General features: G+C 42.8%; 1 protein-coding gene across 6 annotated transcripts; it reads right to left on the bottom strand.

Moving 5' to 3' along the window:
* Positions 1–93: 93 nt before the first annotated feature.
* On the bottom strand, positions 94–16,656 carry HMGXB4 (HMG-box containing 4). 6 transcript variants are annotated; one of them, XM_052788820.1, is made up of 11 exons: positions 15,252–15,396; positions 12,954–13,059; positions 12,246–12,364; positions 10,794–10,869; positions 8,625–9,826; positions 7,356–7,437; positions 6,853–6,917; positions 6,455–6,560; positions 5,725–5,894; positions 4,411–4,533; positions 94–2,477 (listed from the first exon to the last, which is right to left on the bottom strand). In XM_052788820.1, the coding sequence occupies exons 2-11, from the start codon at positions 12,982–12,984 to the stop codon at positions 2,433–2,435; spliced, it is 2,019 nt and encodes a 672-aa protein (XP_052644780.1). In that variant the 5' UTR covers positions 12,985–13,059; positions 15,252–15,396; the 3' UTR covers positions 94–2,432. The 6 variants fall into 6 exon arrangements, with proteins under 6 accessions (XP_052644780.1, XP_052644778.1, XP_052644779.1 ...); XM_052788818.1 differs by lacking the exon at positions 15,252–15,396 and adding an exon at positions 14,823–15,025; XM_052788819.1 differs by lacking the exons at positions 12,954–13,059; positions 15,252–15,396 and adding an exon at positions 16,635–16,656.
* Positions 16,657–25,539: the final 8,883 nt, after the last annotated feature.

The raw sequence follows: 25,539 nt of genomic DNA, 5'->3' as shown, positions 1-25,539 counted from the left end.
AGTTTAGAATTTGCTGAGAAACACTAGGTAGTAGTAGTAATGACAGCTGCAGAAAACACGGTGCATGCCAGAAATGAATGACGATACTCCAAATGTTAAAAAAAATTATATTGTAAGTACAGTACAAAAAAGTTTCGCTGTATAATTGTAATGTAATCTGGATCAAACAGCAAAGAAATAACAAAAATATAAAAACTGCTAAGTCTTGCCAAAGTTTTCCCTCTAGTACCAAATACCACAAGATACAGATTATACAAAGTGTACAAATTTTAATAAAAATACAATACACCAGGGTTGTGTGTGTTTTTCACTCTTCAAGAGTTTTCCATTGTACAGACGACAAAGCTAAAGCTGATCCCCTTCTGTTCCTTAGAGCGCAGATCTATCCCTTCACCACGATGCTCTCCATTGTAAAGGGCTGGAAAGAGCCATGGATTTTGTGCCGCTCCCAACAGCGGATGCTTTAGTACAGGTCAGGATCCGAAGCAGGATGAGACTGCCTCCCTCCTAGGCCCTTCCCAATTCCAGGCTCACTGGGATTAGTGATGTATTGTTAAAACACCTATGCTCTGGTCTGAGGCTTGGGTTGGGAACTTGCACGGTGGTCTGAGAACCTTCTGCCTCCTCCACTGACCGAGAAAAACCCAACAGTGCACTGAGAAAAGCTCCGTAAGAGACAGACTACCTTGTGCAGGCACAGCTGGGGAATACATGGTAAAGAGGAATGGGGAGAAAAACCATCCTGCACACCTGAGGATTTAAGTGTGATTTGGGGCTCAACCACAATGAGGGACAGCTCACTTTCAACTGCCCTGAAAAACAGAAGCTAGACTTCAGATTGGAAGTAAAAAAGTGCTCTTCTGTCATTTTAAAATTTTTACATTATAAGGCTGGAAAGGCTAGAATCAAATTATATTTCAGTTGTTCTACCTACCTTCACAAGATAGCCTGTTTCTACAGACACTTAAAAACTTCCTGGTGTTTCCCCATACAATGCCAATGCTTACTACTATGCATATAGCTGATTCCTGCAGGAATTGGGGTGAGGCAAACTTGATTCGTATTTTCCACACACTGTTGGGTGGAGGGAGGGATTTTTGCTTTTAAATTATGTATATATATATATATATATACACACACAGAAATATACAGGATAAATTAAAATCTGTTACAGATATTGGTAAAAGTTAAATACATACGATATGAACACCACATACACGTACATACAGACACACAAAAGCTTATATGAGAATCAAGTGCTCTCCTGCGGCTCCTCTTCTAGAGGAGCAGAAAACCAAACACCAAGTATGCGGCTGGAAGGAAGGGGAATCGGTCCAATCAACCCACATGTGCCTTACTCAGCCGTAACTGCTTCAAACTGGTCATCAGTCACTGCCTCACAGCAGCACCACGGCTCTTTCGATACTGCTGGTGAAAGGGATGGGGGATGAGCGATCTCAGAAACCAAAATTGTCTGTTCACAAAACAGGTGCAAGATGGGCAGAAGCAATCCAAGTTTTTCCCATCCGCTTCCGCGCTCCTCTCCATCAAAGCAGGCTGACCATGCCCTGGAAAAATCAGCAGGAGGTTCATTCTCTCAAGCCAATGCAGTTGGTTGATGTATCGTGCCAATGATGATTTGGGTGCAAGTCCACAGGAAAAGATTAAATTTGTTGTCATCTTCCACTTTACTTCAAATGCCAGCTACCAGACCAGCCAGCTGATGCTGACAACTTTCAGTTACTAGTGACTGAAGAGGGGGGGTTGGAAGAAGTGACCAAGAGGCAAAGACCTCTGTATCTTTGATCAGCTATCCAGCTTTCCCCTCACGCAGTAGATTTTAAACTGAAAATCAGTTAGAAACAGGGCTGGTGAAGAGTTCAGTTCTATTCCTTGGTCCAAAATATATCATCATCTCTACCTGCCCGTAGAATATCAGAATACTTTAGTTTGGAAGGGATATCAGGAGGTCATCTGGTCCATCCTGCTGCTTAAAGAAAGTCCAACTAGAGCAGGCTGATCATTCAGTTTATCACCAAGGATGGAGAGTCAACAACCTCTCTGAGCCACCTGTTTCAATGACCCTTCTCATGGTCACGTTTTTTCTTTATATCGAGAAGTCCATTCTCTGGCTGCTTCCCCCCCCCAAAGGATCTGAATTTAAGGCGAGTATCTCAAAAGCTTTCTGAATTCTTCATACAAAATACTTTCAGATTGGAGGACATTTCACTCACCAACACAAAAGGGTTTTCTCAGCTTAACTTCACAACTTTTCATAAAGTAGAAGTCAAATAGTTACAATCCTATGTATATACTATACAGATATAAAACTTTAAAACCCTACACACGGAGCCCATTGGGAGTGCCGGCGTAGTGCATATGTACACAAGTCAGTTACGCAGAGGTTGAGTACATCCCAGGATCCTTTCCCATCAAAGTCCAGGCATGATGTAGGCAATGTTGTCTAGTGTATTTGACTGGGAAAAGAAATTCAGTATTTTTTTAGTGTCAGGGAATGACTCAAAATCCTTAAAAAATGACACAGACGAGGGTACTAAGCCGGTTCACTTGTGTTACAAGTTATCATATAATGAGACAACCAAATCTGCCTAGTCATCACCACCACTGCTAGGCTTATTTTCACATTTTTGGAAATGTAAGTTAACTAAACATAAAGGTAGCTTCAGTACTTATAACCACGTGGAAACAAGGAAAATGCTTGAGGCTTTCCTCAAGTGACCTCCTCGTTATGAACCCCATACTCTGTCTCTGAATTTGAAACAAGCCACATTGACCATATCACATCAACCACAGGAAAGACTAGTGCTAGGACTTGAGCAAAGTGGTCAAAGTTGTAGCATATAAAAAAAAAAATTACTTGACTTCACACTCACAAGTCCTTCATGAAATTCTGTAGTGTAAAAGTAAAGAGAAAAATCCTTAAATACACCCACTAATAGGGTGCCAGATGGGAAAAGAAGCACCCTCCAGTTTTTCCTGCAAAACATAATAGAATCCTGAAAGAGTCCTTGTGCACATCAGAAAACAAGACCCAGCAGTATATTATCTGTATGTTCTTCAAATGCAGTACTTCAGTAAGCTCAAGCCTGTGGCTGGATGGCTGAAGAAGGCCTTAGGAATGCCACCTTTTAATTGCTGAAGACAGAGGAGCTGTAGCTGCACCAGTTGTGATTCTAGAATTTAACAATGCCATCTACTGACTGAAAGGACAAATTGCATTCTACGTGCAACATGACCACTAACAATTTTATCCACGTCTTAAAACACCACTGTCGTTACATATCTGATGATAAAAATCAGAATTATTTATTATCAAGTCTGAATACCAGTTTTCAGAAGTGAAGGGTAAGTGCCTTAATCCACCTAAAGCTCCATTGCTCCTTGTAAGTTGATCAAGTTTGAAATATATGCACCATTAGTCATACGGTGTCATTGCTCTGAATGCACTTGGCAAGCAAGAAGGAAAAAAAGCATAGGATGTTTTTCCATGGCTTAGGATGGGAACACCCCACTGACTCAGCTTTTGTGCAGGCAGCCAGTTTGTGGGAGCTCACAGTCTAAGCTGTCAACTTTATTGTTAATAGTCCGTTCTCAAAATGAATCAATGTTTGGGCTGCCCTGTTATAACATGCCTATTCATATCCCATTTTTGTTGTTGTGTCTGCCAGATTTGTTTTTAATCTCTTAACTTTTGCAGACTATATATTTATTTTTCATTTCTGCTCCTCTCCTTCACTGCTTTATTCATGTCTCCTGTTGCAGGCATGACTCCTGATTCCTTTTATGCTGCTGCCATCTTAATCTATGTCCACATCATGCTACAGAGATGCCACAAGCTGTTGCTAAACCAGAGCTCAATATTAAGTGTAGTTTAAAGTGAAAAAGAACCTGTAGTTACACAGTTCCTTAAAACACAGACTATTTTTCTTTCCTTGGAGAAGGTTACAGCCACATGTAAAAGGCCGTACTCAATCACATTAGGAATCCTGAGATCCCAAGTTATTTTTTTGTGCTACTAAAGGAAAAACAGATTGTGTGATACAGAGCAGACAGAAGGTGCTTTTTATTTTTACCGAAAAAACTTTCAAAAATACTGGTATGTGTACAGGCACTTTTATTTGATTCAAATGGATTGATTCAGTCACTAAAACAGGACCTACACACACTGCAATCAACGCTACAAATACTCGGTCAGTTACCACTGGGAGAAAAAAAGTTGCAAAATATCATACAACAGTAACATCTGAAAGAATTTCAAGAAATATTCCAATATAAGACCAAGACAATTTTCTTATTGCACTGGAATTATCATCACATCATAAGACTGATTCATCAAAAAACTCTAGCTGGACTCCACTGAAATCAAGGAAATAATCACAAGGAACTCACCAAAACGTGCTTAGGGCAGCCATTCAACTCAGGTAGTTGTGTGGTCAGACATGCTAACGGGCCCAAAGCACAGATGATTGAATCTAGAAGTACTGACAAACTTCCTGAAACAGCCACCATTCCCTGGAAGTAAGGAAAGAAAAAAATTGATAGGGATGAGTAGTGGAAATTATGGTTCTTTCACAACTGTATCGATTCTCATGCAGATACAGTATCTTCACTCTTGAGCTCCTCTAGTCCACTTCCATTATTTACACAGTAACAGAACTGTCATGTGCTTCACAGAGAGACTGCTGGCTCAAAAAAATTAAGAATTCAGTAGGCAACATACTAGTGTAGGAAAAAAGTAGGGAACAACAGAAAAGGTCAGAAAGTTGTCAGTTGCATAAAACACTTAATTCCACAATTTTTTAAAATGTAATTTCTTTGCCATTTCGTACGATCTGTTTTGTTAACTACATGAGTCCTAAAGACAATAGTTTTATTATTGAAGTCTAAAGAAATGCTAAGTCTGTAACAATTGCTTTAACCATTGACATACTTTAAGGAAAGGGAATTTGCTTGTGTGCCTTTCTATAAAGGGGGAGAATTTACTCTGGTTGTTCCTCTGAAGAATGACCTCAATCAGTCATACCAGAAACAAAATGCAAGAACATTTATTTTACTGCTGATAAAACAAGCAAGCATAGTGGGATGAGATGACCATGCTAGCCATAAAATTCAATTATATTATTTGAGCCAAATATGTGTGTTCTCCTTACAGGCTGGGCTGAATTCTGAAAGTGTGCGTGCATGTGTGCGTAGAATCACTATCATCTAACAGTAGGAAACCCTTAAAATATGACATCTTCTATGTTAGCCCCTATCCAAAGCACTGGCAATATGATACTACCAGAAAACAACAGGATATGCAAAAACCATCTTGGTAAAGGCTGATGGTTTTCTAAGAAGTCTTGAGACATTAACAGAAACTGGACCAGAGACTGCTGGCAAAGACAGCAAGGAAGTACCAGATCCAAGGTGAACATATAGTAAGAAAAGACTGAAGAGTTTACTGAACTAAGAATTGCCTTCGAGGACCTAGAGCTGCAAAGGACCTGTCTGTCTTTGATGCCTACTGTTTACTGAGAAACAAGACTTTTTATTTCACTGAAAACAAACAGGAATGCATCAAAGACACAACACACCATCTCCAATTTCTCTTCCTAACAGAAAAGCATTGGTTAAACTTCTAAGTAAAATAAAATAATAATCCCTCCAGTCCTGTGTGGAGATTACAGGACATCACTGTGACATCGCTGGTTACAGACTCACCTCTGTTTCCTGCAATCTGTGACCAATAAGGCTCAGAGATTCACCCAGCAACTGTAAGTGTGCAGCTACATCAATAGGATCTGTCTCAGGGACTTTGGCTGGTGAGGAAGACACCACCACAGTGCTGGTGGGGGATTTCTTATGAGGGGAAATCACTCCTGTTGGAGAAGCTGGAAACACACAAATAAAATTCCATATTCTCTTCTTTCTTTCTTTTACTTACAAGCCTATTTACTTAGTAAAGTTCAAATATCAAAGGCATGAGATACTTAAATAGTTCTGTGGACCTGGTCTTGTGGTCTTTGGAGTCAACACTTTCCTTCTACATGCACAAAGCATCTGCCTCGGCTGAATGCAATCTGGGAGATTTGGTTTGGGAGATTTGATAAAGAGAGATGCCAAGCCAAGAACAAACCTTTTCCTCTAGCAGCAATCTAATCCCACTAGAACTTCCCTGCTGCCTCTTCTTATTTTACATTTAAATCCCTAAACTGCCAAAAACAATACCATTCTACAAATTAGACAAGGAAATACTTTTGAAAAATGCTGATATCATTCTCACTCTCACAGTAAAATTGTTTTTGAGTAATATGATGATTTAAATGTCAAGCCTTGTGAGAAAGCATGTAGGGGTGTGAAGCAGGAAAGGACCTTTGTTCCTTATTCCACAGGCAACACTATCTTCCCTGTCCAAGAAAAAAGACCAGAGCAAATAAAGTGCAACAATTACCTTTTATTTTTGGTGCCCCATCTGAAGATGATGCCTTTCTCTTCACAGTGGTGGCTTCTGCTTTATTTTGCTTGTGTTGAAGATACTGAGCTTTCTGTTTCCAGATCTGCAGTTACCATGGTATGAAAAGAGAGATTCGTAACATTAGGTAATTGTTACCTGATGCCAGGACCCAGAGGCAGAATGATGTTATGTAGCTAACTGGTGAAGCAATACCATAAGAAGAAAATGGATGCTTTTATGATCACAAGGGCAAGGTTTCCATACTTTCCATCTCTACATACTTTGGCGACATAGGTAGTATTTTTCAAGGTATGGTGGCAATGCTGCCAGCACGTTCTGACCTAAGCACCTAGTTTACAGAAATCATTTTACAAAAATGCCTCACGCACACTCACCAGTTTATCCTTCTCAGGTAGCTGCTTCCACACTTCCGCCAGTTTTTTACTTAGCTCTCCAAAATCTAGCAGGAGGAAAGAAGAAAAATGTTTAAAACAAATGTTTAAAACAAATGAAATCATAAAATCATGGAGAGAACATAGGAAATTTACTGGCCCATGCATACACATTACTCTTTATAACGAAAAAAAAGCTTGATCATAGGAATATAGAGTCACATGTGTATATACAGGAAAGTGACACAATGAAGGTAACTCTTTAAGTAAAGAAAGAAAGAGCTAGCAATTTCTTTATCCAGATTCACAGCTTGGTTAAAATGCAATGAAATCAAATAATGAAATCCACTCCTGTCCCCTTTGTCACCTCTTATTCAAAGAAAATTGGCAGATTCTTTACATTCTGTCAAAGTTAAGACGTTGGTATGAAACAGAGACAATACATTCTGCTAATTAATCCGACTGGTGTATAATCAAGAGAAGAGAAGGCTAGATTATTCTCTTACCTATTCCAGGGTGCTCAGACACAATAGTTGTACGATATTCCTTACAGAACACTTGATAGGCAGACATGTTTTTCTTCTTTGGCTAGTCAGAAGAAGAAAAGGAAACAAAGATTTTTAATTATGATGAGACCTACTTGAATTTAATAAGAATTTGGCATTTATTGAAGACTTAAAGAAAGCTGTGGTGCTTACATCAGGAACCTAAAAAAGCAGCGTTTTACATGTTCTAGCTGCATTTAGTGTTTATGAAAGCACAGGAACCAGCCAGAACCAGTCTTGGTACAAGGCTTATCTTGCAACAACTCTATCAACGCATTTCATTCATAAGTTACAACAACGTGCTATTCTAAATCCAGGATCAACATACAACTCTGTTAATATATCCATTTTAAAACTTAAAATAATAAAAAAATGTATCTGTCATACTATTCACAGTACCTATTACAGATCTGTCAAAACAATTCAGTCCTCATCACAATGTTTTGTTCCATTCCTTGCATCCTTACAAACACTTCAAATTGGCAGGAAAATAGACAGTGTAAGTACACTGACAGCAGAGGCATAAGCAGTTGCTGAGCTATGATCAGAGAAAACTTACCAAATAGAACAGAATAATGGCTGAACAAATTTGGGCTACATCTGCCCATTTCCTGACACAAAGCAACTCTTGTCTCTCTGAACATACAGAAACTGCTTTTCCCCATTTATATACTTACACAGCTACAGTTCTATCACCTGTAAACTCATTCATACGCTAGCTACCATTTCTCCTACTCATATTTTTAAACACTAACCATGGAAAACTGAATTTATGAGTACAGGACAAAACTGTGAATGTGGTAGTCTATAAGAATTAGAATTCCATTTGAATACAGGAGTATACAGGTAAATATCTTCACTTTTCAGGTTACAGCTCGATTCCTTTTTACCAGAACTGTGATGATGGACCAGATCACTAGTCCAAAAGTCTGCCTGGCAACAGCTGGAACTGGTTACCTTAGAAAATGATGCAGTTGTGCTTGGTATATAACCTGTACCAAGCAAATTAAGTATAACCTTTTCAAAGAACCTCCATTGGCTAAAGACTGCCCATGCCACAAAACCAGAATGACATAGTGGCTGACACATTTTTCCAAACATGCTGCACTGAAACCATCGATCCTGGTATTAGTTATCCTTCTGTTTCAATTTAACATGCCTTTGTAATGGAGTGCCTAATTCACCATTACCCACCACCCAATTCCTATTTTCCCTCCAATTTTTCCTTACTTTTTCTCTTTCTTTCTCTCTTTCCTTTTCCTTTTCTTTCTCTCTTTCCTTTTCCTTTTCTTTCTCTCTTTCCTTTTCCTTTTCTTTCTCTCTTTCCTTTTCTTTTTCTCTTTCCTTTTCCTTTTCTCTTTCCTTTTCCTTTTCTCTTTCCTTTTCTTTTTCTCTTTCCTTTTCCTTTTCTCTTTCCTTTTCTTTTTCTCTTTCCTTTTCCTTTTCTCTTTCCTTTTCTTTTTCTCTTTCCTTTTCCTTTTCTCTTTCCTTTTCCTTTTCCCATTTCTCAGCTTTGTCCTTCTCCTTGTCTTCCTTTTTCCTTCTCTTCTCACCTTGACCATCTGAGTGAAAAGCAGCAGGAGGTGGAGGAAGAACATAGGGCGTACTGGGAGGAGGTGGTGGTGACACTTCAGCTACTGCCACAGGACCGTGCCCAGAACTCTTTTTAGACTTAGAGTGCTTCTTCTCTCTGTGTTTCTCTTTGTCTTTTTTTTTCTTACTTTTTTTTGACTTCTTCTTCTTTTTGATTTCCCGGTAGGAGTCATCTATCACTAGCTCTCCAGCCTCCAACTCCCCACCAGAAGAGGAACCAGATTCTGGTGGTGCTTCCACACCTGAAATCTCATACTCGCTCCCATGGCCCTCTGAAAAAAGGGAGGTGTCAGCACCAAAACTCTCAGAAGGTGGATGTGAGTCCGGGGGTGGTTTGTGCTTCTTCCGGGATGACTTCAGGAAGCTCTGCAGTTCATGACCCAGCAGGAATGAGCCTTGCTCATCTCGAGCTGATTTCTTTGAAGATTTCTTTGCAGCTGCTGATGCTGAAGAATAGGAGAAAGAATCATCATCTGCTGCACTACTTTTCTCTTTCGGTGAAAGGATGAGCTTCATCTTCAAGCCATCAGGTTCACGAAGAGTAAGTGTCTCTGTGTTCACATAGAGAGGTTTCATTTTTTTAGATTTGTGGAAGCTGCCATCATCCACTGAGTGCTCCCCACTGCTACCACTCAGCTTCTTCTTGTGGTGCTCCTTTTTGCTTTCAGAATGGCCAGAGGAAGAATAAGATGATTTTTCAGAGGTCTTCTTTGAAGACTTTGAGCTTGTGGCCAAAGGTGAGGTGATAGCCTTGAGTAAATCCATGGTTGTATCAGCTGAGGATGGGCTAGAAACTGCTTTTTTCTTCTTCTTTGATGGTAGATCCAAAGGCGAAACACCTGAAAAAGATCAAGAGAAATGTACATCAAGATGATTCCCTTAAAGACAGCATTACACCAGCCCAAAGAAGTGAAGTGGGAATCCTGCAAGACTTATGATTACAGCTAACAGATTTACATCCTGGCTTAAACAAAAGATCTCTGAAGCTTGTAGCCAGCTTAGCACAGCCTTACTGATACAATTCAGGAGCTGTAATGCCCGAGCTGGTCAAATAATTCAAGGCAGGAAGACAGAGTAGGAAAGTTCTTGAAGTTTTGTCAAACTCTTCATTCCATTGTGAAATAACATATTTTGATGAAAAAGTATCTTACTGAGCCTGAAATTACATCTCAAGTGCAAGGTTTTTGTGCCATTTTTAGCCAAGGTGAGACCAATGAATTGAAAATACAAGCTTTTTCATTCTGAAAACAGATTTTGATGACATTTCAACTGAGCCTTCTCTTTTCATTGGGCCAAAAATAAACCTTAAACCTGTTAAGCTTTTATGAACAGAATTGTCATCCTCTAGCCAGCTTATTAATTGTAAGAATAATGTTTCTGTATTTAAACTGAACCCAAAAGCATTTCTTTTTCACCCTGATGCATTCTATTTTTATAAATTCAGAGAAAGTAATACTATCTGCAAGTAAAATTACAGTTTGTAATGTAATAGGGAAAAATGAAATGCAAATGCCAAAAGGGAAGGCATGGGTTAGAAAACTACAACTTGTCAATCAAAAGAGCGTGGAAGATCTCTACCCTCAACAATGGCAACTTGGTAAGCTAGACTCTGAAAATATCATTCCCTAATCTTCTACTGTCTGGTGCTGATCAGCATCAGGCTTCTGATTACTTGTCCTAAGACAGGTTGATGTATTCTCCCCCCATAAAGTGCTAACCACAAAGATTGATGACACTGGTTTTACAGCACCCTTTCCTCAAAGTCATGATCCCTTAGCCCTTTCCCATGCTTGATTACTATCTTACCTCTGTAGCAGAACTCATCTGAGGAGTGCTTTCTCTTCTTTTTGTGAGGTTCTGTCCCTGGAAAAAGATCACTGTCCTAGAATAAGAAGAAAAAAATTGCTGACAAACAAGAGGGAAATAATACGAGATTCACATGGAGTATTGACATAGATAATAATTTGTAGGAGATATCAAGAGTTATTTGTATTACTGTAACACCAAGGAACCCTAGGTATGAAACAGGATCATTATTCTAGGTGCTAAAACAAGCAAAGGAAACATATCTGTCCCCAGGAGCCCACGCTGTAGGTTTAAGGTAAGAGACAAAAAGCATGGTACGGATAGGTGGGAGAATACAAAAAATGATCTTAGTCAGAACAGGTTTCAGCACATCAGCCACCTAACTGGCATCAAGCTTTCTTTAGGCATTGTAGCACAACATGGCTATAAGGAAATTGAAAGACAGATCTCTATAGGGAGCTCCCCCCAAGCGAGAGGAGCAGTACACAAGAAAACTTGAAAAAGCACATTTGAAAGTGTTAAGAAATGGGCAATGAAAGCCAGCACTTGGAGATCAGCTGATGAGTTGATAAAAGGCAGACATCTACCTCTTAATAAAGCTAAGAAATAACTAAGCATGCATAGGCTGTCAAGCCTTGAAAATGAAGGTGAGCAGTTCATGTTTAATAAGCTGAAAAAGATAAAAGTGAAAGGAGGTACAGAGAGGTGACAATTATAATGATGGGCCAAAAAATTGTCCTTAATATGTTATGTCATCCAATTATTATTTATCTCTTGACCAATTTATGGTCTGAAAATGAAGCCCCTCTACAGAATGCCATCTGCATGGTAGAAGATGATTTTCACTTTAAACTAGAACTTCTTTTCCAGATTAAAAAAAAAAAAAAAAATCACACAAGATAGTTACCTTTGAGCTAACAGCAGAAATTTTAGCTCAAAGAGGAAAGTTTTGAAGAAACTTAAGTTGTTACTACGTGATTTCAGAGTTAAGGCCCCAAAGAGGTGAATAGGGCAAGTTCATACCTCTCAAGAGCTATCATTTCAGGCTGTCTGCAGAATCAGGAAGACAACAGTGCATCAGTTAACATTATATTCATCCTTTGCTGGCTATTTATACAACCACAAATTCTAAGAAAAATCTTTTGTGTGTGTGTGTGTGTAAAAAGTTATTCATGCTATCTTGTGACTTGCAAGGTTCTACATCAAGACTAGGACAGCATCCTACTACCCTATTTTCTGAGGCCAGAAAAATCAGAATCGGTTGTAATTGGGACTGACCCCCTCCTTTTTCCCAGGAAAGTTACTGAACAATACAGGACACGATTAGCTGCTCTTGCTGTCTTCTACATGCATTTCTATATAAAAAAGAACAAGAAACCCACCCATCCCATTCCATCACTAGCTTTACACATATCCTTACACCTTCAACCTTTTCTCTGAGGGCTTCCTGACCTGAGTTGCTATCTCGTCTTCCTCTTGCAGCAGATCCTTGTAAGAGCGTTTTTTCTCTCGCTGTATCCTGCCAGTTGGCAGCCCCACGTCATCAACACTTCGGTCACTCTCTAGGTACTCTAAGATTTACGAGAAATGGGAAAAAAGGAAGAAATGAAATACCCCATTAAGGAATGACAGACATGTGGACTATGCACAAAATAAGATAACAGTGGACGTTGGCACAGAGTGATGCACAAAACCCAACAAGCACAGGGGCCTTAAAGGTAACAGTCTGTACTCTCTGACCACAGGGATGGGGCTCAGTGCTCTAATGCTGTAACATAATCACTCCAGATTTCATTTCTAACCCTTGTATATTTCTCCTAAAGACAACTGGACCTAGAAATGTTACCATGACTAAACATATCCTTATCCCTCGTCTCCCGTTCCATTGAGCTGGCAGGGAGAAGAAAGGCTGCAGTGGCAGAGTTTCCAATCAAGGTGTTTGCATTAGGAAATACCACCCATTTCTCTCAAGTTCTAATCCCAGTACTTTACACCTGGAAGTCAAGGGCTTGGGATCCTCCAACAACTTGGCCAGGTTAAATTTAAGGGCTCCACAGCATACTAGCTTCCTTTCCCACTCTGACTGCATGGCCTGGCAAAGGCTGCAGAGGGTACCCTTTTTTTTTGGCAACTCCCTCTGAGATTATGAAGCAGTCATACCTTCTTTCTTCTTGGAGTCATCATAAGCCATGGTGGTCCTGCAGGAGCCTGAGAATGTGTTGCCACGTCTGGGCTCCTTCCCCCGTTCCCATCTACAGGAAAAGGTCTGAGAAACAGAGAATGAAAATAACCCTCCCATAAAGAAGAATCATGATGTAAAATGGGAACCTTCCTCTGAACCAAGTGAAGATTCTCTGGAAGACAGTGGGAAAGGAAAGGGGTCTACCTTCTTGTCAGTTCATGCTCACTCTTCAGGCTTGACAGAATATTTTTTTGAAATTAAATTGGAAGTTGGTCTTCTATTATTTTAAAGATATAAAAGACCACCTATTCCTTGTAAAATCTCCAAGACACTGAAGTAATTTATTTACAAAAATAGAAAGAGGGTGAGAAGACAGCTGAGTTTGATCTTCATGACACACAAAACTGCACCCAAACTTGTGTAAAAGCCATTTTCTGTCAGGAGCCACTGTAGCAGAGTGGGATGTTTAAAGAGAGATTTCAAACCCTTGAATCTCAGATGAAGTGAAGGAAAAGAAGGAACCAGGCAGAAATCATTGTCCTACAAAAGAAGTATTTCAAATCTTTTTAACTAAAGGATCACACATTTTATAGTGAAGGTGTCCATCCTTCTGATGTGTTTCCCAACACTACCACTGCAGCCATTCTGAATGCCAGCCTGGGAGAGGGAACTGAAGCAAGCACTCCTTTTCACTAGGCCTTCCACAGCGCCCCAACCTCTGTCAGCCCCCAGGTTTCAGGCCTCCTCCGAGTCATTCTGTTCCACAGTTGCTGGCATACAGCAGGACAGTGCCCTTATGGAATAGCTGCACTCTGGTTCTCTCAGAGTAAACAGCTTTTGTTCTTCAGTCAGCAACCAGCTTAACATGAAAAAATCGACCTTCTGCTCATAAGCAATTAAACCAATTGCACCTAACTGATTTTGTGTGTTTCTGTGTATGTGCACACGTGTGTAAGCATTCAACCACAAAGACCATGCAACTTGTTCATTCTAGCTGTCACGGCAATCTTGCCACACTGAAGTTACACTTGAATACCTTGAGAGCAGGGGAACTTGTGCTTGTACATCCCTGCACATACCTCAGTTTTATAAATAGTTGGCTGAGAATGTACAACATATTCATCCTATAGTGGTTACTTAAGCGAAACAACAAAGTCCCAACTAAATCAAGCTTGCAGGTACACAGAAGATGTTTCTGTTTAAATTCATAGGAATACACGTTATTTCTTCAGGTTTTGGGAAACCAACCGCCACAAAATGTTTTAAGTCAATATTCTGACTACTATACATTGTTGGTAGCAAGCACAGCAATTTGTAGGCAGAATTTACGTATACAAGCAAGAGCACTGCCTATGTGTACGCACTAGAGCACTGCACTTTGCAATACAAAAGAGCATCTTGCCACTTGTGGGCTCACAATCTTGAACCAGATCTTGGCAACGTTTCATGATGTTCAGCTGTCATATGGACTTCGGTGGGAACACACATGATACCAAAGCACTGTGCTCAAGAGGACAAGGGCCTCATCGAGATACTGCTCAGCAAAATAGAGCTGATGACAGTCGTTCATGAACAGATGACTTGGAGAAACTAAGATCCGTTTATAGCTACACACATACCTTTTACCCTCTTTTAACATCTTATTTGCTTGGCAGGTGTAAAGATTGGTAGATAACGCCCAAAGGGGCTTACAACTAGACCTCTAACCCTGCAAATACAACACATATCCTTAACTAGTCTTGTCCTGTAAACCCTAATTAGGTTCCCCTGCTTCAAATTCTGTGGTTTCAGCAGTAAACGCACAGGTTCAGTGGAGAAGCTCTACCTGCACGTCTCCCCTTCCTTACCGCACATGCTCGCGGGATCGCGGCCAAGCGTTGCTTTTCTGCAGCCCCCCTCCCGGGACTCCACCGGGACCTCCGCGCTTCGGTCCTCCAAGGGAGGCCGCACACCCCACTGGTGACAGACGGCGGCGGGTGGAACCGGAGGGTCGGGCTCCCTCGCTCCATTTCCCCGCCGGAGCTCCCAGCGACCCGGAGAAAAACCGCGAGGGGCAGGCGGGTCCCGCCGGGAATGCCGAGCGAGGCGGAGGAGAGGGGGGGCAAACGTCGGCACCGGCCCCTCGGCAGACACGGGGCCGGGACCGGTCGTCGTCCCCCGGGGCACCCCACGGCCCAGCCTCGCGCATGCACGCCAACTCCCTCAGAGCCCGGGCCCCGCCGCCGCCGTTTGAAGCGGGCTCGGCCGCCCCCGCTCCCGCCCGCGCGTCCTCTCACCCGAACGGGCTCCGGCCTCACTCCAGCCCGCGGCTCCGCCCCTGCAGCAGGCCCGAGCTTGCCCTGACGGTAAAACCGCCGAGAGGCGACAGGGCCTGCCGGCCCGCCGGTAACCGAACCGCAGAGCGGGGAGGTGCCGCGACCGCCTCACTACGCACTGCCACTTCCCACCGCGCCGCCGCCGCCCGCGGCCGCCATCTTGGAGAGGGAGACAAGGGAGACCCGCCCGGGGCCAGGGACAGGGAGCCGAGCGCCGAGCACGTCCAACGTGAACTCCCGCGGGGGCGGGGGAGAAGGCGGGCTGCGGGATTGCTGAGCGCATCGATGGGCTGAGGCGGGAGGGGAGCGCCATTGCCCGCCGTATGAGCGGGACCCCGCACCGGGCTGTCACGGTCTTGGGGCGGCAGCCGCCACGCAGTTAGCTTTCCCCGCCACGGCACGCCGCTCCTATCGCGGGTGAGGTTCGAAGTACTGTGCGCCGGGGCTTACCCAGAGGCTTGGCCCCGGGGCCTGGCTTGGGGCCTCCTCACCCGCCCGGTCCCCCGCTGGTGCAAGCGTACGGGCCCAGGGCTGAGGCCAGAGTGAGGGGCCGTAGCGTGCTGCTGCTCGCACCGGGGGCTGGGCCCACCCGCCGTGTGCCCAGGCACCCCAGGGTGGTTCCACGGGTGCTGTGTGCCCTTTCAGAGGCGTGGGAGCCACGCGTGGGCCAGACGCAGGGTGCCTGCGCTGGGCCCCGGCTCGTGTAGAGCGTGTGCCCACCTTCCCCCCGTCTTTGGCACAACCTCCTCTTTGTGCATGTGCTGTGCTGTCGTGGCACAGCTTCCACTCTCTCATTATCCCTTTCTTTTAAGAGACGAGTCTCGGAGCTGGCTGGGCTTGCAGCGTAGGTTAGTTGTTGGCTGCTTGTGCCTGCCACGGTGGGTCAATGGGAAAGGGTGAAATCCTGTTTGTTATTAAGCAGTTACAGACCCAGCACTTTCATGAGATTAGTCATGCACGCGCACGAGCAGGCACATCTCCTGTAAGCCTATCTGATTGCCTGAGGAACTGAGTAGATGTACTGCACAGGTGGAGAGTCAGGACCAGCCGGAGCCGAGATACACATGTCTGAACAGCACACTCTGGGGCTACTGCCTGTGAAGGCATCGTGCAACCCTCACACCCTTTCCAATCAACTGTCCAAAGGTGGCAGGCAAGAGAAAGGCACATTACCCCCAGCATCTTCTAAAGGGCTCATTCATTACCGCAAAGGATTCAAGACAGAGGTAAAAAAGCTCAGGAAACAGCCTGGTCAGAAAAGACATCTTTTTCCCACCAGGTTAGCCTGTCTTCACTCTGACTGCTCAGGAGGTCCCTGTTCAACAAACCTCATTTAACTCTTACCTTAAATCCCATCATCTCCACTGATGCAGGAGTCTTCATTTAGATGCTGGCAGACACTCACATGACTCTGTCAGAGGCTGCTCAGAGTCACATGCTGTCTGCAGACTACAATTCCCACATGCCTGAGGTTAAACCTGACCCATCACAGACATGCTGGTTCCCCAGGGTTTACAGATCCCCTTTCTGGTCCTGCTGATGCTTTTGTGTCCTAACAAGTACATAATGATGAAAATAATTATTTGTGGTACAGTAGGGCCTAGAGGAATTAGAAGAAGATGGAGGCCTATGCCTGTTATGCTGTGTGAGTACAGTTTGATCCAAAGTGAGGGGTACAGCCTCTATGAACACATCAATGTCTGCAAGTGCAGCAGCTGTAACACATCAGAGTAAAAACCCACCAGCCCTTAGGCTGTGCAGATGTTCTTACACATGCATGCCTGCTCCTGGTGAAACTCTAAAATCACTCCTTGCCCTCCAAGTCATAACCCAGGGAGGAATTACCCAGGTGGACAAGTGCCTCTGCAAATTTATGACCGGGACCTTGCCAGAGTTGAACTCACCGAGACTTACTCTTTACCTCTGATTATTGATGATGTTTCTAGGAATCCCAGTGATGGATCCATATCCCATTTGGCAATGCACAGTACAACAAAAACACGGCTCCTGTCACCAGGATTTTACAGTCTTCAGCTTTCTTGCTTGTATTACGGACTGTATGGAAATATCAGTTAACTCCTGGGAGCGCTTGGCCTATGGGTCAGGTGGAGGCAGAATGGGAGCAAGGCAGAATAAGCCATTAGCATGGTTGGGAGTGGCTAGGTGCAGCCTGAAGGAACAGGGGTACGGATTGCTTTGAAAATTGAAAGCCCAAGTTAGCCTGATGATGGCAAGCATTTGATAATGACAGCTAGTAAATGTGTAGGGATGCTATGTTTAATATTCTGCACCCTAGAATGAGAAAGGATTCTAGCTCCCCTGCAGTTTAATGTTTTTAGTGCTGGATGGTTCGTAGGTGTTAGATTGTGTCAGTGATTGTGTGTGGAGGATAGAGAATGAATTTGCAGGTGAATTTGCAAAATGAGTGTATAGCAGGATACTTGCACATAAAGCCACTGAAGCACCAATCATTCAGACTTCCCCTGTTGCGATCTATCCATGCTCCTTTCCTCCCACAGAACAATCATAATGATAATAATAATAGTAATTGTAATAGTAACAACAACAACAACATGTAGTCCCTCCTACTGTACTTTTCATCAGTGCAGAAATGCTCAGAAAAACTCACTTCAATCATTCCCATTCTTCAGAGCTAATAAAGGGAACCAGCCAGCACAAACCACTGGCATTTACCGGGTGCTTTCAAACACCTTAGCCTTTCCCTTTTCTAGAAAATTCAGGGATCTCTTTAGAATATACACCTAGATTATACAGGTCAGGTGGGGAAAATGTCAGGATGCCGATAGCAAATTTAAGAGAGTCACAAACCCTTCAAATCCTTAGCACTGGACAGAATTGTTTCTTTGTAGTCTTGAATATAAGAGGTCATAGGGAGGGAATCGGAAAATCAAACAGTCCCTATAGTTTTTAAGACCTGAAGTGCAGCTTCAGTCAGTCTCAGACTATTGTGAGAATATTGCTTATTCCTTTTGTTGAGAGCATCTTGTATTCTTTTGCCTACATGCCAGGGAGAGAAACTGTGAAAGGGTACATGTTGTGTTCCCTCAGGTGTCTTTTTGGCAGTGAGATACATATTGTATGAAATGCTCTTGCCAGTGCAGAACGTTTTAGGACGTGTGTATACTTTCTTACGCTTAATGCAAGATGAGTTGTGTGCTAAGGGCTTACCACCCATGAAACCACCCAGTATGGTCTTGCTTTCCTCACATTATATCCACCATCTATCCTTGTCTGCCTATTTTCTCCTGCCTGCACTAAGGTGTAATTTTCTAGATTTAGTAGCCCTCTTTTTGTTTCATTGTTTTTTAGTACTTAGTTCAGTGTGGTCTCAAGTGCAGTGAGTATAAGAGGAATGAATAGTAACATAAGCACAAGCCCACAACCAAGTTACGTACAGAATTAAATACAGCACTCAGAGCTGTATGAACAATTATCAATTATCCCTGTCATAGTTTGCAACTCACAAGTCTCTTTTCACTCCTGCTCCATTTTCCCATAATTTTTTCCTAGATGCCAAGATGATTTGGCATTAACTGGAATAGGACCTGGATTAAGACCTCCGATCCCCGCCTATCCATGAAAAGCCTGCTTTGTTTTGCACAGGCAGTGCTACTCTTCTCTGTGCACACTACAACACTTGTATATTACTAGCTACCAAGCTGCCCTTAAAAAGGAAGCATGGCTTGTTACATTTGGATAGGTTCTATGAAAAATAAGTCTATTTTAAAAGGCTTATGGCTATGAATATGGAGGAAGTGACCACAGCGTTACAGTGGACTTTAGGTGAAATGGACCTTGCATGCCAATTAACTCAGCCATATTATTTCCGTAGTCTTATTTATAAACAGGCTAGTGAGTCCTGTTTGAATACAAGGACTTGCTTCCTCAGAGAAGCAGAACTTCAAAAGATTTGTTATGTGCATTGTTTCAGTGTTGAGGATTTACTTAAATTACTTCCCGTTTGTCTTCATTTTTTGCAGGATGCATTCATTTTCTTGCCTCTTCATCTGTGAATAGAGTCATTAATGAAGCCATAAGGGTGCGTGCATTCATTTGTAATGTCAATACAACAGCCTGAATGTTCCCCAAAGCCACAATGTCTGTCACGGTGGGGACACACCTTCTCCCCCTGCTGCTACCGCTGCACCCTCTGTATTTGCATGCTGAGAGAGGTAAGGTGAGGTGGGAGGACAGTGTCCTCATCCTTCTGGTGGGGAAAGAGTACTGTGTGTTACAGCAGGATTAGTGGGGTCCGGAGAGGAAGAGCGTGCTCCTGGATGTGCTTGGGCAAAGGGAAAGGGACGGTACTGGAGCGATATGCATAGAGGAAAGGCTAAATGCAGACAATTGGTCAGCATCGGATTTGCCTCTTTTCACTGATTTTTATCTCCTCCTCCTCACCACCTGCCAGGGAGGTAGAATTGGTTTAACCTCAGTTTCACAAAGCCATACAAGGCCTATACCACTGCTTTCAGTGCTCAGCTCTCCCTCCACGCCTGCTCCCTGGGGACCTTGCTGGTCTCTGCTGACCACAATTCCTCACAGCCCTGGTCCCATAAAACATCAGGCATTCAGCTTATCGTGGTTTAACCCCAGCCAGCAACTAAGCACCACACAGCCACTCACTCACTCCTCCCCCCTCCCAGTGGGATAGGGAGGAGAATCAAAAAAAAAGAAGTAAAACTCATGGGTTGAGATAGGAATGATTTAATAACTAAAGTAAAATAAAATATAATACTAACAATAATAATAATAAAATATAATAACAATAAGAAGAATAGTAATGAAAAGGAATATAACAAAAAAAAACCCCAAACCAAAAAACAAAACAAAAACCGAGAAAAGACAAGTGATGCACAATGCAGTTTCTTACCACCCGCTGACCGATGCCCAAGCAGTGATCCACCCCTCCCAGCCAACTCCCCCCAGTTTATATACTGAGCATGACTTTCTATGGTATGGAATATCCCTTTGGCTAGTTCGGGTCAGCTGTCCTGGCCATGCTCCCTCCCAGCTTCTCGTACACCTGCTTGCTGGCAGAGCATGGGAAACTGAAAAATCCTTAACTTGGGATAAGGGCTCCTTAGGAACAACTAGAACATCAGTCTGTTATCAACATTATTCTCACACTAAACCCAAAACACACTGTACCAGCTACTCAGAAGATTAACTCTGTCCCAGCCAAAACCAGGACACAGCCCTATCTGTGTTCTTGGTTTACATTTTCCTTTTTTCCTTGGATCTGGTAGTCTATTTCATTTCCTCCTCTAATACCTTGACTCTCTCCATTACAGCCCTCTTCTGTACAGGCCAGACTGACCTGCTCCTCTCTTTTTAGACAGAGTGGCATGATCCTTCACCTGTACAAAAAAGCCTGTAACTCCGGGCTGCTTCATTCCTGCAGTTTTCTGTTTATGACAGAACCACAGCTTCAGCATCTGTCCTGCACAGGGTAGCAGAAATTATTATATTGCTAAAATTTCTCTTCAGATAATGTAGATGGGTCATGGCTGTTTCTGTGGACCAAGCCTGCACATTGCTTCTGTTTCTGGCTACAGATGTCATAGCTGGAGATCAGAACATTTGGGAAGAGCAGAAGACTTCGTTGTTCTCTGGACAGCTGCAAAGTGGCAGTGGAGTTTGCAGAGGCTGGCAACAGGATAGTGCTGCCTGCAAAACTCTTGGGATGCCAGCTGGGCTAATGCTAACCTCATGACTGTGGTGTGCTGTGATCTGTGGAGCTGCTGCAAAAATGTGGACAAGAGGTGACGTGTGGAAAGGGCTCCAAACTCCCAAAGTTTGGAGGCATGGCAAAGGCAGTAAGAAGATGCACTGGTGTTGGGACTGGGTGAGGAATAACAAAAGGTGCCTTGTACACCCGCATGCATTGCAGAGTGGTATGTGTTGGGGGAAATTGGTAGTGTTGCAGGACACTTTATATGTTGCAGCCATCCACACAGCAGGTAATTTGCAGTGCTTTCAGGATCATGGGACTAGACAAGATGATCTGGGTCATCAAGTGCTGTTCCCTGCTATTGCAGGCCTGCTGTCATTCAATCCCTATTGTAAACTGATCGATCTTTATCTTAAAAGCAATCAAGTCTCATCCCCCCACAACACTCACTGGGAGGCTGTTCTAGAATTTCCTTTGTCTGATGGTTAGAAACCATCTCCTGATTACCAGCCTAAATGTATTCATAGTTAGCTTGCATCCATTTGTTCCTGTGCCAACATTTTCTTTTAGCTAATATAATTATTGTCTCTTGTTGCTGTTTTTGCTCTGATGTATTTATAGAAAGCCATCATACCTCCTCTCAGTTCTCATTTTGCTAGGCTAAACAAGGCATGCTCTCCTAGTTCACTCCTACCTGGTGGCCTCCTCCTTCCTCTCCCCATGCCTGCAGCCTTGCTCTTTGCTTGCTCACATTGAATTCTTCCCTGAAGCTGGGTGACTGGTAATGGACACAGTTTGCTCAGAGGTCTCACCAAGGTCTTATACAGTGACTCTAATACTTCCCTCTCTCTAGAGGAAATACTTCTCTTTTTTTTTTTTTTTTTTGTGAGGATAGAAGAGTTGAGTACTTTCTTAAAACCTTTGGATACAACTTTCTGATAAGATGTTAAAAAAACAGCAAGAGTCAGTCTGCATTATAATTTCCCCTGTAGTCACAGGGGGATATGGCAAACAAGGAACATATACAGCTTATTCCCAGCCTTTTGGGGACCAGGACAGAGCCTGCTCAGCTCTACATTTACTCTGTGATTGCAGCACATGTAATGTGGAGCAGGGACTGTTGTCTCAGGTAGTCTGTCATACTGCCTTGCAGGGTGAGCCACCACCATCACACTGGAGGCTTTGGGGTGCTGGTCGTGTGGGGTCTGGAGCTGACTTTGTCTTGCTTTGTGTCTCCAGCGTGCCCTAGCTACTGCAGGGCTCTACCATCTTTCTTCTCTTCTTTCTCTCTTTTCCTCCCTACACTACTTTTTCTCCTGATAGTCAAGGTGCCATTGGATGCTGAACATGCAGCTATGACCCTTTTGCTGCGTAAATGCAGATGCTCCTTTTACCACTGTCCATGAACTGGTTGGCTGCCTGCTTGATCCACATCTGTCTGAGATAATACTGGATTTATATTTAGGTGGGTACCAGTTTTAACTGTCTTAAATAAAAATTAACCATTTGCTATATTGTGCCAGATAGATCACAAGACTTGTAGCATTTGCAGATGGAATACAGGATGAAATTAGAGAAGTAGGAACATGGGAGATGGTTATAACATTTATTAGAGAGAGGATATTTATCCTGGTCATTTGGCTTATGTGTGCAGGGGCACACGTCATGGTGGAAAGATCTTGGAGTGCTGAGACTTTCTGGGAATCGTTGCTCAAAGGAAAGAGGAACTGTACTACATGGAGCCACCAACCCATGTTTCCCCAGCTATCTAAAAGCAGCTTGGCCTTGGAGTAAATATAGCCGGTCAGGAATACAGTGACTTTTTGTGTGGTTGCACTAGTGTTTGTTAACAAACTTGCTTAAAGAAGCCTCACCTTTCACTGTGCCACAAGCTGAAATAAATATTAACTCAAGCTCACTTTTCTGGGTTACAAGAGAACCTAGAAATAAGGACCTGTGGCATTGCAACATGGTACAAGAGAACTATCTAACTGGGAAGTCTGCAGTCTGGGCCATGACTGAGCTAATGCTGGGAAAGATGTAGGAGTGGAAGGTCTCTATAAAATGAATTTTAACTGTACTTTGCACCAAGCAGACAAAGGAGTCATAAATCTGAGCTTAATTTTTTTGTGTGAAGACAGTATTGGTCTGAAGCGTATGTAAAAACATGGGGTAAACTTGCAATGAGAACATTTTCTGTGCAATTCGCATCAGAAACCTATGGAAGAAGTTGAGGTGCTCTGAGATGGATCAGAGTGGAAGCTCCTTCAGCTCATAGCTCACTGCAAGCATGCAACAATATTTTGAAATTTCTTCTTTTCTTCTTTAATTGCTGTCTAGATGGAAGTTGAGGGTTTTCAACATGTCTGGGGATGCTGAAGCTGTGACAGTCTGAGAAGCAGTTTTGACCAGCCCCCCCAGTGATCCTCAAATCCTCACCACATGCCCGAGCTGTGTACTGATCCATTGTACGCTATACAAGGGAGGAGAAATTGTTCTCCCAAGAAGTGCTGGTCCCACATAAGGCACACAGGTCTCTGTGCCCCACATTTATTTTGGTGAAAAGTCTGGGGAAGAATTTGATGTTTCGTAGTTAAGGTTTCAGACCAGGGGAGTCCCAAACAAGAAAAAAAGCTGTTCATTTCTATGAAGGATACAATACTTAGTGTATGTACATAGAGAGAAGCAGAGAGATTGTATCAGTGTACATCCCAGTCGTAACTCATTTCTCTTTTTAACAGAAGCAGCCTGGTAAGGCTATTGAGTATTGGTGCTGCACTTGGAGCACAGAAAGAATGGAATGTTTTATGGTCCTAAATTCAATTCACGGTTAAATGTCTCAGGTAATGGAAGCTTTTACCACTTCACTTGAGAGACCATTGTATTGTCTGCTAGATTTCATAAGCAAGGAGTTTTCTTTTTTATTTAGTTGAGCTGCTTGCTTTTTCTGAAGAAATAAATGACCAAATAAAAAGCAAATCTGAATACCTCCCCACTGAGTCTATTTCAGTTGTTGCCATTTTCTTCACATTTTCCTCCTTGAAATGCATTAGTTTCCAGTTGAAGGAACCTGAAGAAAAGATGATTATTACCAAGAAATTTGCAAATTAGCACAGCTCAAAACACCCCCACAGCAGTGTTCTAGTAAAATGAGTGAGGCTGGGCTAAAACCTCTATATATTTATTTGGATCATTCTGTATTTGGATTTAGCAATCCTATTACTGAGCTGAAATTTAGGACTCTTTAGATACATTTGTCCTGGAAATAGCACTGGTAAATTATAAGCTCTGATAGGTGGGAGGATGATGACAGCGTCTAAGATCAAACAAGGAGAAAAGCAGCAGACATTCTTCCTTTTCTATTAAGTGTGTTTGCATATTTTCAGCATATTCAGCAAATGAATAGTTGCTGTGGATGGACAAAATTAGTGGTTAAAGAGAAGCAAAATGCACCAAGTATGGGATGTGGGATATTGCAGTGCTATTACAGAAATCAATGCTATGCCTTCAGCAGTAGTTTTCAGTTCAATTTAGATCACCTCCAAAGGAGGCAGAGAGGGCAGTTGAGTCAGACCACCAGGATGAGTCTGTGCATGGAAAAACTGCCATATAAAGAAAGATTGAAACATTAGTGAAGAGATGTAGAAGAGAAGGGATGGGAAGTGTACACTATATAAGGTACAGTGCAGGAGAAGATGTGACCACTCGTTGCTGTTTTTTATGAAACAAGAAGAAAGGAGAGTTTAGTGGAGAGGAAAAAGACTGGTAAAAGGAAGCTTTCTTCCATATGACAAAAGGAGGCAGTGGAAATCCCTGCTTTTGTGTTTCTCAGAGTCCAGGAGCACAGCTCTAAACAAGGGTGGAAATTTCTGTGTTAACCCTAGTGTAATTGCTGTAGTTGAAAATGCATTTTATTTAAACACTGCCATTTGGGAAAGCAGAGCCCTCCCATGTTCCAGAACAGAAGTCAAATTTGGATTCTGAGAACTTGTCAAGAAATGCTCCTGGGAGACAAATGATCACATAAATGTCAACTGCAGCATTTCTTAAATGTTCCTGCTCCAGTCATTGCCAGCAGTAATGTCTCAGCAATATCTTTTGGGCTGAACGTGGATCCACGCAACATTATGTTCATTATGTTCTGAAGACATCCAGCACTGAATTTTTCACCGTATTCCTCTCTTTACCACAGCTAAGTTCACAGTTTAAGTGCATATTATCCTGCGCTGCTAAGCTAGTACTACCTGCCAAGATTTACAGCATCTTTCCTTAAGCTCAAACGGCTACAAAAATCACCAGATGGCAGCAGAGCCATTTCTGGTCTCCTCTTGCCCTGAACTCCTGGTCACAGCTGCATGCTCTGGGGTGCTCCTTGTAGCCACAGTTCCCAGATTTGCAGGGTATGCAAAGGCAGCTATACCTCCTGAGAAAGTACTTGCCCCTTTCTCAGCAAGAGATTTATGTTCTCCATTTGGTGCCTCCACGAAGTCTGGGTTTTAAGGGATGATTCTCTTATTTTTTTCTCCAGAGTTCTTATTTTTCTCCAGGATTGCC

This window comes from Harpia harpyja, chromosome 6 (genome assembly GCF_026419915.1).
Source record: "Harpia harpyja isolate bHarHar1 chromosome 6, bHarHar1 primary haplotype, whole genome shotgun sequence".
Lineage (NCBI taxonomy): Eukaryota > Metazoa > Chordata > Aves > Accipitriformes > Accipitridae > Harpia > Harpia harpyja.
The sequence above is the reverse complement of the archived record's forward strand: the minus strand, read 5'-3'. Positions and strand labels throughout refer to the sequence as shown.

What these genes read in the sequence shown, in the direction of transcription:
- HMGXB4 (XM_052788818.1), bottom strand. Translation starts at nt 14,984, where the DNA reads ATGGAGCGAGGGAGCCCGACCCTCCGGTTCCACCCGCCGCCGTCTGTC. An exon ending in GTCTGAGCACCCTGGAATAG is followed by an intron (nt 6,918 to 7,355) that starts GTAAGAGAATAA and finishes TCCTCCTGCTAG; the next exon opens with ATTTTGGAGAGCTAAGTAAA. An exon ending in ACAGATTGCAGGAAACAGAG is followed by an intron (nt 4,534 to 5,724) that starts GTGAGTCTGTAA and finishes CCTTACTTCCAG; the next exon opens with GGAATGGTGGCTGTTTCAGG.